The sequence below is a fragment of the Sporisorium graminicola genome, chromosome SGRAM_7, assembly GCF_005498985.1.
Source record: "Sporisorium graminicola strain CBS 10092 chromosome SGRAM_7, whole genome shotgun sequence".
Taxonomy (NCBI): domain Eukaryota; kingdom Fungi; phylum Basidiomycota; class Ustilaginomycetes; order Ustilaginales; family Ustilaginaceae; genus Sporisorium; species Sporisorium graminicola.
In genome coordinates this window covers 959,765-974,993 of record NC_043737.1, presented here as the reverse complement: position 1 = coordinate 974,993, position 15,229 = coordinate 959,765, and the positions used below count along the sequence as shown (strand labels likewise).

Here is a 15,229-nt window from a genome sequence, read left to right as displayed (position 1 = left end):
TAACCCTAACCCTAACCCTAACCCTAACCCTAACCCTAACCCTAACCCTAACCCTAACCCTAACCCTAACCCTAACCCTAACCCTAACCCTAACCCTAACCCTAACCCTAACCCTAACCCTAACCCTAACCCTAACCCTAACCCTTGGCTCTTGTCGAGCTACCAATGCCAGATCCTAAGGCAAGCGTGCACCAACAAGCTGACACAAGGTCGGCTTCACGCACAGAAGCGACTGGGGAAAGCTCAGGTTGGCAGTATTTGTCTTCCTCGCCCGTCTTCTTGACACGCATCTGGACAAGTGTGGCCATTGGCCAGACCATCGAGCGACACTATCGGCAAGGGGCAAGTCTCTTAGTACCTTGCGAAGCCCGCTTAGAGGTAGCTATTCCCATGGCGATCAAGCCATCGCACAGAGAGGAAGAGCACGCAAAGCAAACAGCAGAAGCACTTGACTTTTGCGCTTCGCTTTTGCAGACGCGCGGGCCACCAAGGGTAGAGACGAAAGAGTCGCAGCTCAAGCGGTTTGTACTCATGTTGGTGCGATATACCCGCGTTCTGTTGCACTATCCATTTTGCCGCGTTGACAAGGACCATCGCAAGGCAGTGCAGGAGAGCGTATCAGCAATCATCTCTACCGTGCTTGGGACACTGCTTAGTTTCGGAGCCGAGGATGAGGACGAGGACGAGGACGAGGGCGAGGACGAGGACGAGGACGAGGAGTACGATCAAGTGGAGAAAGGCGACTATGACGGAGAAAGGACCGTTCATTGCAACGGAGAGTTCCGGGGAAGCGGTGGCCTAGCTCAACCAAACCTGGCCCGCTTCGCCAGAGTGGATAGGCACTTGCTCGAACTGCTGGCCGGATTGAGCGTCCGTGCCCTCGTCTTCACGTTGGCTTTGATGAAGCATCCAATCATCCATGCTGCCTCTGAACCAGGCCCAAACGATGATGACAGCGAGAGGCAAAGATCCGATGCGGTCCTTGCACTTGGCGCCCTGGAACAGTTGCACCAGCTTGGGCTTGTGTCGCTCGATTTACTGCGCAGAGCTCGCAAGGTTGCAAGGCTCGGTGGCGAAACCTGACCTGACTCGGACTTGCCAGAACATTGTGATGTCTGTTGAGCCGGAACTGGCCTGCAATACGCAAAGTTCGAAGACAATCATCTACGGACATACACCTTCGCAGCCTCAGGAAGTGCGATTTGTAGCTGCACGGTCACGGACATGCATTTCTAGGTTTTTTGTTTTGTTTTTGGTCTGGGCTTGATCCTCGCTGCGGAACAACTGGGCAGGTGCGCAATACTAGACATGTCCGTGTTTGCAGAATTCACACCTCCGTGCTCGCACATGTCCGTGGCAGGCGTGTCCCATGATCAACAGCAACGAGGACCGAGCTTTTGCTTGCACGCTCATCCGCTTGCCCGTTTGTCCGTGCCAACGTTCTGCCTCTAATGTCATACCTTTGCTCTTCGATACCCTGTACGTCTGGACTTGCTGTCGCCATGCTTCCACGGCTCGTGATTCTCAGTTCTGGCAAAAACAAAAGAGGTTGTTGCCGAGGAGAAACATTGCCATGCTCTTAAATCTTGCCATTGTTTGCCTCGTATCACTTTCGTGCCCCAATCAAACCCGTCATCTTCCACCACAACCAGCATCGTCAGCTTATGAAACTCTAGAGAAAGCCTAACCCGACTGCTGACAGCATGGGATCACAGAGAGCCTTGGTTGAGCGATCTGCTCAAGGTGATGCGCTCCCTCCTGTCAGCAATTCGAGTCAGACACACTTGTCAGCGTGGCATTGTTCTTCCAGTACAGCTGACAGAGGTTCGCAACCTTCTTCAAATCAAGATGTGGACAGCAATCTTGCGCTACGCATCACAGCCTCGCATGGATTCGCGAAGCACGGAGCATCTGAAGATCAGCAAGAAGCAAGTCCTGCCTCACAACCCAAGCAAGACGAGCCCAGCTGCCTTCTCATTCGATTCTTTCCGGTCTTCCTGATTGCCTTGCAGTTCGGTATGGACAGCACGCTCTGGCTACCAACAGCCTACGAACATATCGCGAAGTCCACCTCGAGTGGTGGCGAGGCTAGCCATTTTCTCAGCTTGGCCCAGCTCCTACCTGCAGCAGTGCAGCTGTTTGTCTCCTTGTTCATCGGTCCGCTCGCTGGGATGGCCGGTTCGCTCAAATGGCCAGTGTGCTTCCTTCTTTTGTGCTCGGCGATGGGTAACTTCATCTACTCCTTGGGTGCACCAGGGGCCATCCACAATGTCTGGGCCATCGTTGGCGCTCGGTCTCTCCTCGGACTGGCCAGTGGAAGTGCATCTTTGGCCATGGCATATCTGACAGTCTCAACAGCTGCAGATAAGAGGATTGAGGCCATGTCGCTCTTCCGAACATTTGGCGGTGTCGCCATGGTTCTAGGACCGCTTCTCAGCATTCCTTTGACTCGCGTTCACTTTGCCGTCGGCAAATGTGGCTTCACGGTTGATGGCACAAACGCGCCTACATTCCTTGCCGCTTTTACGTCGCTTGTGATCGCGTCCTTGGTAGCTGTACTGCTCAAAGATAAGTCGAAGCCGGCTCACAACGCCTTCGTCCCTCTCAAAAGCTTTTTCTCCGCCAAGGATGAACGCTGGAAGACGCCATGCCTTGTTCTCGGCCTCATGCTCGTCTCGGCATATCTGAGCGCCAACGTGCTCTTCCTATTGTCAGAGCTTCTGGCACATCGCTGGCAAATCGACGTCACCCTGGCCTCCGGAATTCAGGCCATTGTGTTTGCACTTTCACTCTTGGCAAGCATCGCCTGCGGTCGCCTGCGGCAATTCATATTGGATTTCCTGCAAAAGGGAGATGCAGAGAACCGGACAGATACAGTCAAGGCGGATTCCACGGAAGCCGCAAGCCAAGCAGCCGCCAAACTACACGCCGAAGTATTGCTGACGCAAGCCTCGCAAGTCATCTCGGTGATTGCCGTGTTGCTGATCCTGCTGTCAGTATGCTTCAAGGGTGGCTCGGCAGCAACCGCCGTTGTGTTTGCTATAGGATGTACCTTGGCCATGATGGGCTACAACATCCAGGCTGCCTCTCTTCCTTCGATCTTCTCGCAAAGCATACAAGCCGACTTGCGAGCGTCTTTGGTGCCGTGGTATGCGGCCACTGTAGCTGCGGGCAAGCTAGCAGCGCCGCCTATCACAGAGACCATTGGCAACTCCACTGGCCAGGGATGGGCAGCATCCCAGAGCGTACCTCTCGTCTTGGGAATGAGTGCAGTGGCCATACTGGCTTTGGCGTCAAAGAGGCTTGTCGACGTCTGCTTGGCTCACGGCGCAAGATGAAAGCTGACATGCCACCACTCGCTGCAGCGGAGCGAGACAGTGGCCTTGGTGCTTGGAGGAGAAATTTACGTGCGGGCTGCCTTGTGAATTCGTATCGGAAATTGCATTTGTTGATCGCCTAATTAGTCCTGTGCCTGGCATCCCACGCTACCTCTGAATGGAGTGGTGCGGGTTCAGCTGTTCCAGGCGTTTGCCGAAAGCTGTCTGTCTGGGATTAGCACCCAGCTAATCTCGATTATCCGTGTTTCCATTTTTGTTTTTAGGTAGTTTTAGGCCCAGACGAATATCGGTGTAATGATAAGCTTCCGCATGATGCTTATAGCGCAAAGAGACCTTATCGCACCCACATGTTGATGTGCGTGTGTAGTTCTTCGCGAGAAGATTATTTCCGTGTTTGCCGTCCACTAATGGCGTCCGAGAAGCTTAGTGTTGGCCAGCAGCTGCTGAGAGCTTCTAATCTGCTGTTAGCTTATACCACTGTGGTGCCCTGTGCGGAGCAAAACCCTTATCTCCAGCATCGGCGTCTTGCAAAAATAAACAAACGGAACGGTCATTCTAGAACGAGCCAGCGGAAACATTCTTGAGACCGTATGGTGTCGTCCATATAATAGGAAGGTACTACTCTCGCCGGCGTAGACTAGCTCATACCCCCGACAATTGTAGCTTGCCAGAGGCCAGTAGTCTTTTCTCCTCACTTGTTCTCTGTGACCACTTCGGACAGACATGAAAGTGGCGGCGCTTCAAGCTGAGTCAGTCTGGCTGAACCTTGACGGTGCCGTAGACAAGACCATCTCATTGATACGCGAAGCCGCGTCAAATGGAGCGCAACTGCTCGCTTTCCCAGAGGTATGGATCCCCGGCTACCCTTACTATATTTGGGTTCATCGGTTTGCAGAGAATCTTGCCAACATGTCTAAGTATTCCGCCAACAGCTTGTGCATCAAGTCGAGACATATGGCTAGGATTCAAGCCGCATGCAAGGAAGCAGGCATCTATGTGTCGCTCGGATTCGCCGAAAAAGTGGGGGAGAGCCTGTATATGGCTCAGGCTCTCATCAGCAGGTCGGGGGAGATCGTCAACAAACGACACAAAATCATGCCAACCGGGTTGGAGAGAGTCGTGTATGGCAATGCGACGGAAAACTCCATCAACAACGTCACAGAAACCCCGCTCGGTCGAATTGGTCACCTTCAGGTACGTTGCTCTGATCAAAGGCGATTTCAGCCGCTGGACAATGCTAATCAACTACGCTTGTTCTGCTCTGCAGTGCTGGGAACACATTCAACCGCTGCTTAAGTTCAACACGATCAGCCAAGGCGAGCAGATTCACGTCGCCGCTTGGCCTGCTTTATTCCCTCATCTTGGCTTCGAGCCGTTTTCAATGGCTGATGAAGGATGCGAAATCATCTCACGCACATACGCTATCGAAGCACAAGCGTTTGTCATCATGTCAACCTCCTTGATCACCGCTGAGAACGCTGCAGCTGTCGGGTTGGACTTTGGCGCCAACGGACCGCCTGCTGGTACTTTCTTCCAGCCACCTGGCGGAGGTAGAGCTGGGGTGTTTGCTCCAGATGGGCGGAAGCTGACGCAGACAGTGCCAGCGGATAGAGAGGCCATCATCTACTGTGACATCGACTTGTCGCTTTGCTCTCAAGCAAAACTGCTTGCTGATCCTGTGGGTCACTATGTTCGTCCAGATTTGCTGAGGTTAGTAGTGCGCGAGAACAGACTTTACTCGCTGGCTCATACTGGGACTAACCTCCATCCTTTGTTCCTCTCTTGCATGCAGGCTTGTGGCCAACAACGCCTTACCCAAACTCGTGTCCAGCCACGATGCCACTCCCGTTCCAATTCCGACTCCGATTCCGGTTCCGGGGCTTCCAGAGGACGTTGACGCTATGAAAGACGAGTCGGTCTAGGCGTTCGTGACGGCTTAAATGGGTTAGAACTAGGAATCTGAACTTATGGACAAGAATGTTGACCACGCGCTCAGCGACGAGATGTGAGTTCTGGTAACGTATTCTAATTTACAGTTGTACGCAGTTTGTGTGCTTCTGTTCATTGAGTAGTGGCATATCAATGATTTGTGCATGGTGGCAGCCTTGGTTTGGTGCGTTGTGGAATCCCCTATTTAGTGAGTGGTGGCAATTCCGAGTTTGCGTGCTGGGTATGCTACAGAAGCTACGGACGAAATGCTGTGAAAGCATCTAGAATTGGTAGCAGGCAAAGCGGAGTCTGCGCTTCAGCACTCGTCTCCTTCACGACGTGGGTGATTCTTGAAGCTTCAGCTGCCACCAGGAAAGCTGAAAACTCGGTAGGGCTAGACGACGCGGTCAAAGGAGCTCATCATTGGGCTATTTTATATAGCTGCTGCAACTGCACATAAGCGCAAACATACACCCCTTTGGGAAGTGACTGGGCGCAAATTGCATTCAAGTCGATCGTCGAGGCCAGTTTGTTACATATCACGACGGTGTGTAGGTAGCACTTCTTTAATGGAACGGCCCAAACCCCAAATCGTGGAGATTGGACGTGGTGGGGGACCAGGTCAGAGCGTGCCAGCTCCCTTCAGATATAGGATTGTGGCCCGGTGGCAAGGGTTGCTGATGCTGCGCAACTGGCCTATTCTGACGCACGTCCCAAGGTGGAGTGTTTTCGAAAGCCACTGTACATGGTAAAGACGGATCCGCAAGTCGCTGTCGTTGCCATGCGTGCTGAGCTGCACCCGGTGATAGGGTCCGCTCGAAAAGTTGGGACCCTGTCGGCAGTGTCGGAGTCGCAGGCGAGACGAACAAGTTCGAGACGCCCATAGGCGCGAAAGATGATTTTGGCCATGGCAAGTCGCTCGATGAGGACATTGCATTGTGCCTGCGATGGTTCAAAACGTCTGCGAGAAAGACGAGTTCGAGGGTTTGGTGTTTCTGTCGCAGCTTCAAGGTTCGCTTGTAAGAGCTGGTTCGTTCCCTTTCGTCGTCGGAGACGGGTGCATACTGGCAATCCTTGCCCCTGCTCTTGCAGCGACTGCAACCTTCGAGATTTCCGCTGCATTTAATCTTCCTGCATTCATACAAGATGCACGTCGAGGGTGGTATTAGCATTATCGCGAGCTTGGTTCTGAACAATTGGATGCGAATCGTTCTCTCACCTCTTGCGACAATCTACGCATGCAAGCTGTATCCGAGAGCGTCGGGCAAATAGGGCAGGGGCGAAGGAGGTTCTCGATTCGGGGTGCATCTTGCTGCACCCTTGTAGCTTAGCCTTTGTGTATGTTGAGATGCTGGTTCTGACGTAGTAGTCGCCTGGTTGGTCGTTTGCGTTGCGAGAGATGTTGGCGCGGTGTCAAGGCCGTCTGCGTGAAGGTCGAAAGGGACGACGGAATGAAGAGATATTTGAATACCTCAGCGAGAGATGGGAGGTGATCCGCGTATTGATCGTTACTACGCTGGCTCGCGTGTGGGATGGAAGGCGGGCTATGTTTATGAGTTGAACGTCCTTCACATAGGACAAGAGACAGTAACCTCAGACGGTAGGTCGAGCCCTGCCTCGCCTTGAGAATTCTTGCGATATCAGAGTGGTGCTTGGCAGAATCCTTCATCAACCGTATGGTATGTCAAACAGAGTGTCTGAATGCGGAACTGGTTGCTGTTGGTGGAAAGGACAGCAGATGTATGCTCGAGTCAGTACCGCTTCTGTCGTGAGCGGTTGAAGAGATACGCTTCCTCCAGCAGCAGATGCGCTGAATAATCCCTCAAGCGGACTTTGCATCTTCAAGTTTCAAGTGCCGAGCAGAAGAGTGATAACGGTTTCGGTATAGGGCTGATTCATCATTCGCTCCATGTAGCGCTCCGCTGTAGTTGTTGTTGATACAGCCGCAAACGGTGAAAGCAATCCAACACCTGTCGAACGAGGCGACAAGATTGCTGAGAATACAGTAAAGCTCACGAGACAAATTCCACTTCCAGAACAGGGAGATCGAGGCAGCAAGGGTCCAATAAACCACAGTGAGACCGCTGCGAGCCAACATACACGTCGATACGTGAAGCACACGTTCGCCGCAGCTGTAGTGAATGTCCGACGCCAACCAATTAACGCTGATCTAAAATCAAAGACAAGGAAAAGGAGATAGCCGTCGATGTCTAAGCAGACCGGCAAGCAAGGTGAGGGTTTAGGGCCTGATTTCTATCCGTTCCGTTTGCTTTGCGTGCGTCAGCTCAGAGCGGAGTCGACGTTGATATTGCGTCTTGGTGCGAAAAAGAAACCCAGAACCTGGGTGGTTCGATGTGTCTGTCGTCGGAGATTCACCTGCATAACAGTATTTTACCGGCTGCTGGGGTGAACATTGGATAGAACCGCTGACTCGGTGGAGTGAGCCTACGTCCAATCTGTTTGTGGCGCAAGGTAACCACAGTTGCTTCAACGGACTGCATTTCAGCAGGTCGGTGTGCTTGCACCAGTCAATAGGTAGATCAGCATGAGGCGAATGGTCGTGGATAATTCCGGCGGAGTTGCTGTCGGAGTTTGGGTCACGCAGAGCCTCGCCGAAACCTCCGGCGCTGTTGTAGATCTACAAAGAAAAGCACAATCAGGAACGGACTCTTGGCATCTGACACGGAAGGCCGGCACGGAGCCCATTCTTGATTCGTGGAAAATGGCCTGTCGTCGGATTCCGCCTCCTTGCTTCACCGACCTTGACGCCGCACCACGCCCAAACTGTCATCGTGATGCTGCCACGTTCTGACCGAGATCACACCCTGCTCACCTGCCTTTTCAGGGTAGTACTCTGTTCGCCGTCAGAGGAAAAGTGCCAAGGCTCGCCGTTCACCCTCGTTGCTGGCTCCAGTAGCTATGTCCGATATCCGAGTTAGCTCGTGTCTCTGTCGTGCAGTCCTTTCTCACGAGAGTACCCGTGGTATTCATCCTCCGCTCAGCTCGGTACCGCAAATTCATTTGATCTAGCGGAGTCCCTACCACCTCACTTCTTTTCCACACAGTCGAGCGAACTCACTGTTTCCCAGAAGCTTCGGCAATTCAAACCCCGATGGCATGAATACCGCCTCTCAAGGTTCGGGTCAGGGTCAGCAGAGTAGACAGGTAGGTCTGCTCTTTGTCCAATGATTACTAGCGTATCCATTCTATTAACGGCGGCACAAAGACGGGAGGGAGTATGTACAGATCCGTGACGAAGACAAAACAGCGTTCGTATTGGGCTCGCTACGAAACTAAAACTCGAAGCGCACCAACCAAGGGTTGAGCACGATTGGATAGAGCACATGACATGAAATCAACACGATTCCAGGCCAAAGCACGGTGAATCCTTCGATGCGCCATTCCAGAGGCACCACAGACGAGCTAAAGATGATCATAGCAGCCATAAAGGTGAACATGACCAGGTAGCAGTGCCCGAAGCGGCGTAGGATGGCCGGGATCTCCTTCCAGAAGTTGGACTCGGTCACATCCTTGACCGTTGCCGACCAGGTCATGTTGTAGCCTGTGATATGCGCCATGAGCGCGAGCAGCACGTGGTACGACATGCCCGCGAAGAACACCGAGAAAGCGGGCACCCACTTGATGTGATCGAGAATGGCGCGCGGCAGTGTGGCTTTGCCCGCACGAAACTTGAAAATGACATGGCCAAACATGCCGCCCACGCAGAAGACGAAGAGCACCGAGAGCCAGCTCTGGAACGAAGGCAAGAAGGCTCCATCTAGCGTTGGCGAGAAGAAGCCATGCACGAAAAAGTAGACCATCGTCAATGGTGTAGCACTTGCGATAGCCCAGTACGAAAAGATGTACGAGCATGCATTCACCTTGTACGTCGTCGAGCATTTAGACCAGAGGAAAGTGCGAAAGAGGGGTGAAAGGGGCCCTCGTGTGGGCCAGTAGCGCAGTGGATTGAAGACGAGCTCGGAGCAGCCAAAAGCGTACTTCTGCCATCGGTTGACCTCGTCGTCGCAGGTGAGCGATACGCCCTCGAGAAACTCGTCGTTCGAATACGTGGCCCATCGTACCAGGAATCCTTTCATGAGCAGGCGCAAAGCCATGTCGAAGTCTTCCGAGACATGCTGATGAGACCAGATGCATCTCTCGCCATCCACATCGTGGTAGATGACCTCCTGGACGGCTCGCCATCTAAGGAATGCGTTGTGACCGACGAGCGGGGCAATGGATCCATTGGCGACGCACCACGAGATGCTCAGATTGACCATCTTGGTAAAGTAGCCGATCATGCGCTCAAAGTAGTGATCCGCAACGTACATGACACCCGAGCAGTGCTGCAGCGCTCCAATCTCTGGCGATCGTTCCAGCTCGCACGCAGCGTCCATGAAGCAGTCCGAGGGCACCCTTGTATCACTATCGATAAGAAGGATGTAGGAACCGATTCGGATGTCACCTGCTGCCCAAGCCTGACCGTCGGTGGAAGCGACAGCCTGCTTGAAAGCTTCATCATAGAGGGCCTTTTCGTCGTCCTCGCACCACGAACTTTCGTTGCAGCCCTTTGAGGCCATGAGGTCAGGGCGCAGCTCGTCCATGATCTCCTCCACTTTCAGGGAGAGACTCCAGGAGAAGTTGAGGTTGGAGGCTTTCTTAAAACGCCCTTTACGAACGTAGCCCTTCTTGCCGTGACCAGGACGTGCTACCCAAGCAACGTTGTTCCGGTCGTAGTAGTCTCGGCGATTGTCTTGCTCCGCGCGAGGCAAGAGCTGCATGCCATCTTCAGACACAAAGATGTTGGCAGTTCCTCCTTGGAGCTCGTAGACAGCAATCGCTTTCTTGACACTCTCGATGGTAGGTGCCAGAACCGAATCGAGTCCCTCCTTGTAAACGGGCATGGCGACGGTGAAGTGGGGAAGGGCTCTGCCAGCAGGCAGACGAGCGCTTCGCTTTCCGCTGAAGTAGAGACTATTGCGATGAAGCTGCGAGACGGGCAGAAACATTTGAACGATGACCGAGATGACGCTCTCGCAGAAGAATTGGATAATGCACATGATGAAAGGCACGGCCAGCGTAATGGTCATGCGGATCCATCGACCATCCAGCAAGCTCTCGATCACCAGACGCCTGATTAGGAGGCCAGAGAGAAAAATGTTGAGTCCCAAGCTCAGACCGGTGTAGAGTGGCGCAAACATATTGACGCTGCGACCCTCTTCCAGCTGAGGTTCTCCGGACTCCAGCTGTTCCACAAGGTCTTCACCAGAGAATCCTTTCTCATCATGGCGATCATCATCCTTCTCCTTCTTAGGGTCATCGCGCGAGGGTGCGATGCGAGTGGTGGAAAAGATCCGTGCGAAGCGAGCTCTGCGAGGTGCGGCCGCTTTTGCCTGTGCAGCGTCTATCGTATCTTCACCCTTCTCCACAACGCTGGAAGCGCTCGACGCGTTGAAGTTTGCGGACGAATTGGAAGTTGAAATCGGGAGATTCGGCAGGCTGCCTGCACTGCTGATCTGCTTGGTGTGCTCCCAGATGTAGTTTACCATCTTCTCTTCAAGCAGCATACCTGCTTCGACGAGGTCTTTGACATCGTCAGCCCAAACGATCAAGCAGCGTTGCGCACGAACAAAGCAGGCACCCTGAGCTTTTCGAGCCCTCGAGAGGCCGTGTACCGTTTCAACTACCTGTACTCGATCTTCACCGGTAAGGCAGACCTCGAGCGTGCCTGGAGCCAGACTGCCCGTGATGCCAGCTGCGACGCTGGAAGTCAAGGTAAAAGCGGCCTCGCAGTTGAGTCCGTGAAGTGCATTGACCCAAGCTTCGAGACGAGGATCTTGGCTTGGGAAATGGACGTAGTCGGCTTTCCCTGTGCGGATCGCAACACCGTTGGCAACCAAAGCCGTCTCTGCAAAGAGGCGCTGGCGCTTGACCTGCCAGTAAAGCGTCTCAGCTATCAACTTGAAAGCGTCATGTCTCTCGATGCTACTCGGAATGGAGGAATTCGAGGGAGATTCGCGAACGATACCAGGCTCCTGGTGAGCGTCTTGAGGCAATCTTGAGCTATGGTGAGGAAGGTGCTGGCCTTCAGAGGAGAGTGGCTGCAGCGATTCCGTGATCGGGCTCGCCTGCTGAGCGAACACGCTCTCGCCAGGCCCCACGTGCTGTTCGCTAGACTCTTGTGAAATTGGCATTCTCGAAGCAAAGATAGGCACGAAGTTGATCTTGTGGTCGCTGTAAGGAGCTGTCGAAACGTTCTTGGCTGAGAAAGTGAAATGGAGGGGACGAGACTTCGGCAAAAGGAATCGTACGGCCTTCTTGTACGTTCTCGCATTCAAGGCTAGATGCCGTCCACAGGAGCCAAAATCAAAGAAGATCGGTCGTGGGAATCAATCGGAGAATTCATAGACTCTCTGAAGAAAATGGGACAGCAGGTCTGTCGTTCAACCGGACCATGTGGTGCGGTTCAGTCCAGAGCTGCCCGACAAACAGCAAGCACAGCCGGTTCCAAAATCCCCTCCCGGAGTGGGACTCTCAAGGCGTTTCTAGAGCTATGTCGCCTGTTCGAAGTCAATCCTGCAATTTTGGCCAAGTAGGCAGCACACGCTCTGTCGTCGCTCGTTAGATGTCGTCCGCAGGCAAAGAGCAGAAACGATACCGACGCACGGTTGGGTCCGCTCTAGAGTTGTCGGTGCGCTTATCAGGATATGATCTTAATCTGCACAGTGCGGAAATATTAGGTTAGACAAGACCGTCAATATCGGCCGTTGTGTCTCGGGTAGCATGCTGTTTGCTATCTGAGAAAGAGATAGATTTGCAGCGAACGGGACTGCGTCAAGCTTCGCCGGATGTGGTTGCTCTACTGGTCGAGCAAGAGCAATGAGCTGTCGCAGCACGTTTTGCAAGATATGGTCGATTGATTGCCGAGCGAGGAACTGTTGGCTGACTGATCGCTTCACTGCAAGCATTGAAGCTCGTGAGTGCATTTGCGCCCACAGTTTGGAGACTGACTTACAAATGAAGACGGCCGCCGGCAGCTACGTCCTCTACGAGCACAATAGATGCTCGGTAGCAGGTGTTCCTTTTCCTTCCGACGGTCAAGTGTACTATGGTATCTAGTGGACGACACTCGTTGCCCTGGCTCATCATTCAAGCCCGAATGCAGATCGCTTCACCAACAATGTCGGAGTCAGTTGCGGACAGAATGCGAGCCTTGCCATGTGTGATAGCGCCAAGGCGTTGGCGGTCTGCCAAGTGGAACCGCTGTGCCTGAGGGCGGAGGGCGGATGGCGTCAGAAAGAATCTCGGATGAGCCGGTCATTGTCTTGTCTGCAAACAACTCTGAGGCGAACGAAATGCAGCGGCGACGGTACAGTTAAACGATTTCCCCCATGTAAATTGACGATCGAACACGGGCAGGATTCGAGTCGAGCACTTCCGACGGGATGCGAAACGAAAAAGAAAAGTGCGTACTTTACCGTGCAGCACAGTATTCTCCGAATTTGAAACTCCCAGGAACCTGGGTTGTCGGTTCACGTCCGCTCGTTAGCTGTCACACAGCGCAATCCTAGACATATTGTCTCTCCCAACCACGGTGCAGCATCCGTGCTTGCTTATACGTCAATGACCTTTTCAAGCGCTCAAAACGCTATCCGCCATCTGGGCGTTCGCTACATCTGCTTGTGCAACATACATACCTTTCCCTGTCGCAACGCGACCATGCGGTTTGATAAGAGACGGGACGCCGGAAAAGAGATGAGTGTCCCGCGAATTGCCCGGGAAGCAAATGCGACGGTGGCACGCAGAAGCTGGGAGGTTCCTGGCACCATAGAGTAGCATGGTTCTGCGGAAAAAACTGTATGGTCCTTCAAAAGAACGTTGCTCTGAAGTATGCGAGAAGACATGAGAAGTTCGAAGGGGTTCAATCTTCCTAGCAGGACGAGTTTCAGATTAGTCACAACGCAACTTGCTTCGAGAGACACACCGAAAGCGTTGTGCGTCACGACTCTTGAGGTACTTTGATACTGAAGCCTTTCTGATTGCATCGGTCGACTTTTGCGTTCCGGCCAGAGGAACTCGTAATCCTCAAAAGCAGCCTTGGCTCAAAAAGTCCTCCCTCCTCGTTCCTTCATCCTCCTCCCTTTCGTCTACCCAAAAGATCAATTTCGCACTGAATCCCCGAATGTCACTATGATACAGCATCAAGCATCCTCAAGCCAGGTGCCTCAGCTCACCAAGTTCCAGTTCTTTTCGAGCGATTCAGTCTGGGCTGCCTCGCCACAAGCAGACTCGTTCTACGCTGCAGAGACCAAGAGGCCAGCTTTTCGCTCGACTCGTCTCAAAGAGACCGACACACGCTTGTCGGAATCTCTGTGGACTAAGAGTCGTGCTGGAAATAAGGCGAGTCGTCGTAACTACCTCTTCTTCCTCGGAGGAGCAACCGTCGGATTGCTTGCAGCCGCAGCCATCGTGGTCGAAGGCTATCTGAGCGTCAAGAATCACAAATATTGTCTGGTACTCGAGGATCATTTCGACGGCCCACTCGACACCTCTGTTTGGAAGCATGAGGTGCAAGCTGGCGGCTTCGCCAGCCACGAATTCCAAAGGACCACCGACTCGGCCAACAACAGTTTCGTAAGTGTTCACCTGGAACTGCTGGCTTGTTTTGACCTGCGCAGATAACTGACCGAGTTTGATGCACCTTCTTACTCGCAATTCCAACTTTGCTCAGACCAATGACGGAAAGTTGTACATCGTACCGACGTTGACCTCCGATCAGCTTGGGGTGAGCGCCATCACCAATGGCTATCAGCTCAACTTGACACAGACCGGCAAATGCACAGCCTCTGATCTGAGCGACGCAAACTGCGTGGCGATCTCCGACTCTGCTTCTGGAACCGTCCTACCGCCAGTTCAGAGCGCTCGTCTCACCACCAAGGGCACTCGTTCGATCAAGTATGGCCGCGTCGAGGTTCGTGCCAAGATGTCCAAAGGAGACTGGACCTGGCCGTCCGTCTGGATGCTGCCTAGGGACAATGTCTACGGGGACTGGCCGGCATCCGGTGAGATTGATATTGCCGAATCCAAGGGCAACGCGGTCAAGTCACGTCAAGACCAATTTGGAAATACGGTTCGTTCCAGCCTTCATTTCGGTCCCAACACTGAACAAGACCACTGGTTCAGCGCAACGGGGGTTTCCACCCTCTTTCGCAGCTACTTCAACGACGAATTCTACACGTTTGGTCTCGAGTGGGACGAAGAGTCGATCTGGACTTGGCGAGGAACCCGTTCTCGCAAGTCATTCGAAAAGAAGTTTGACAGAAATCTGTGGGAGTCCTCCAACTTCCTACCAGCTACCAAGAATGGTTCGGTGGTCAACAATCCTTGGAAGTCAAGCCTGCACACAAATATTGCTCCTTTTGACCAGGACTTTTATCTGATCCTCGACGTTGCCGTTGGCGGTACCAATGGCTACTTCAACGACGGCGATCCGTCCACCCCGGACAAGCCTTGGTCCAACTCTGGCATCAATCCTCGCGCTGACTTCTGGAAGGCACGTGATTCATGGGTTCCAACCTGGCCTCAGGACCCTAAGGAGCGAGGCATGGCAGTCGACTACGTCAAGATGTGGCAGCAGTGTTAGAAAGCTCGTCTCCTTGCAAATGCTTTGTCTTTTGCTTTTCCTTCGTCAACTCTGTTCAGCTACTTCTAACTCTATCGTGTTATCCAGTTAATAGACTGCTTTTCATCCCAGAGTCCAGTGTTGGCAGAGACACTTTCATCGTCCTCTTGAACCAACCGTTGCATTTCGCGATACTGCGGGTCTCCCATGCATGCTTCTGCACGGGACGGACCGATGGTTTCATACTATACCCACGCTCTAGAACATCAATATGCGTATGTCTCCTTACGGAGTCGGTTCAAAAGTGAAACCAATTCCAACCTTATCGCTAGGAAAGGAT

General features: G+C 53.1%; 5 protein-coding genes across 5 annotated transcripts; 4 read left to right on the top strand and 1 right to left on the bottom strand.

Annotated features, from left to right (window-relative positions):
• Positions 1-390: 390 nt before the first annotated feature.
• EX895_005780 (uncharacterized protein) lies at positions 391-1,083 on the top strand (the record flags this gene model as incomplete). The annotated part of the gene is made up of 1 exon (XM_029886372.1): positions 391-1,083. One exon carries the CDS (start codon positions 391-393, stop codon positions 1,081-1,083), a length of 693 nt encoding a protein of 230 aa, XP_029737603.1.
• A 935-nt stretch (positions 1,084-2,018) lies between these two features.
• On the top strand, positions 2,019-3,338 carry EX895_005779 (uncharacterized protein; the record flags this gene model as incomplete). Its single annotated transcript, XM_029886371.1, has 1 exon — positions 2,019-3,338. The coding sequence occupies one exon, from the start codon at positions 2,019-2,021 to the stop codon at positions 3,336-3,338; it is 1,320 nt and encodes a 439-aa protein (XP_029737602.1).
• Positions 3,339-4,247: 909 nt separating this feature from the next.
• Positions 4,248-5,260, top strand: EX895_005778 (uncharacterized protein; the record flags this gene model as incomplete). Its single annotated transcript, XM_029886370.1, has 3 exons — positions 4,248-4,532; positions 4,606-5,048; positions 5,131-5,260. The coding sequence occupies 3 exons, from the start codon at positions 4,248-4,250 to the stop codon at positions 5,258-5,260; spliced, it is 858 nt and encodes a 285-aa protein (XP_029737601.1).
• A 3,300-nt stretch (positions 5,261-8,560) lies between these two features.
• Positions 8,561-11,461, bottom strand: EX895_005777 (uncharacterized protein; the record flags this gene model as incomplete). Its single annotated transcript, XM_029886369.1, has 1 exon — positions 8,561-11,461. The coding sequence occupies one exon, from the start codon at positions 11,459-11,461 to the stop codon at positions 8,561-8,563; it is 2,901 nt and encodes a 966-aa protein (XP_029737600.1).
• A 1,996-nt stretch (positions 11,462-13,457) lies between these two features.
• Positions 13,458-14,910, top strand: EX895_005776 (uncharacterized protein; the record flags this gene model as incomplete). The annotated part of the gene is made up of 2 exons (XM_029886368.1): positions 13,458-13,901; positions 13,999-14,910. 2 exons carry the CDS (start codon positions 13,458-13,460, stop codon positions 14,908-14,910), a joined length of 1,356 nt encoding a protein of 451 aa, XP_029737599.1.
• Between the last annotated feature and the right edge of the window lie 319 nt (positions 14,911-15,229).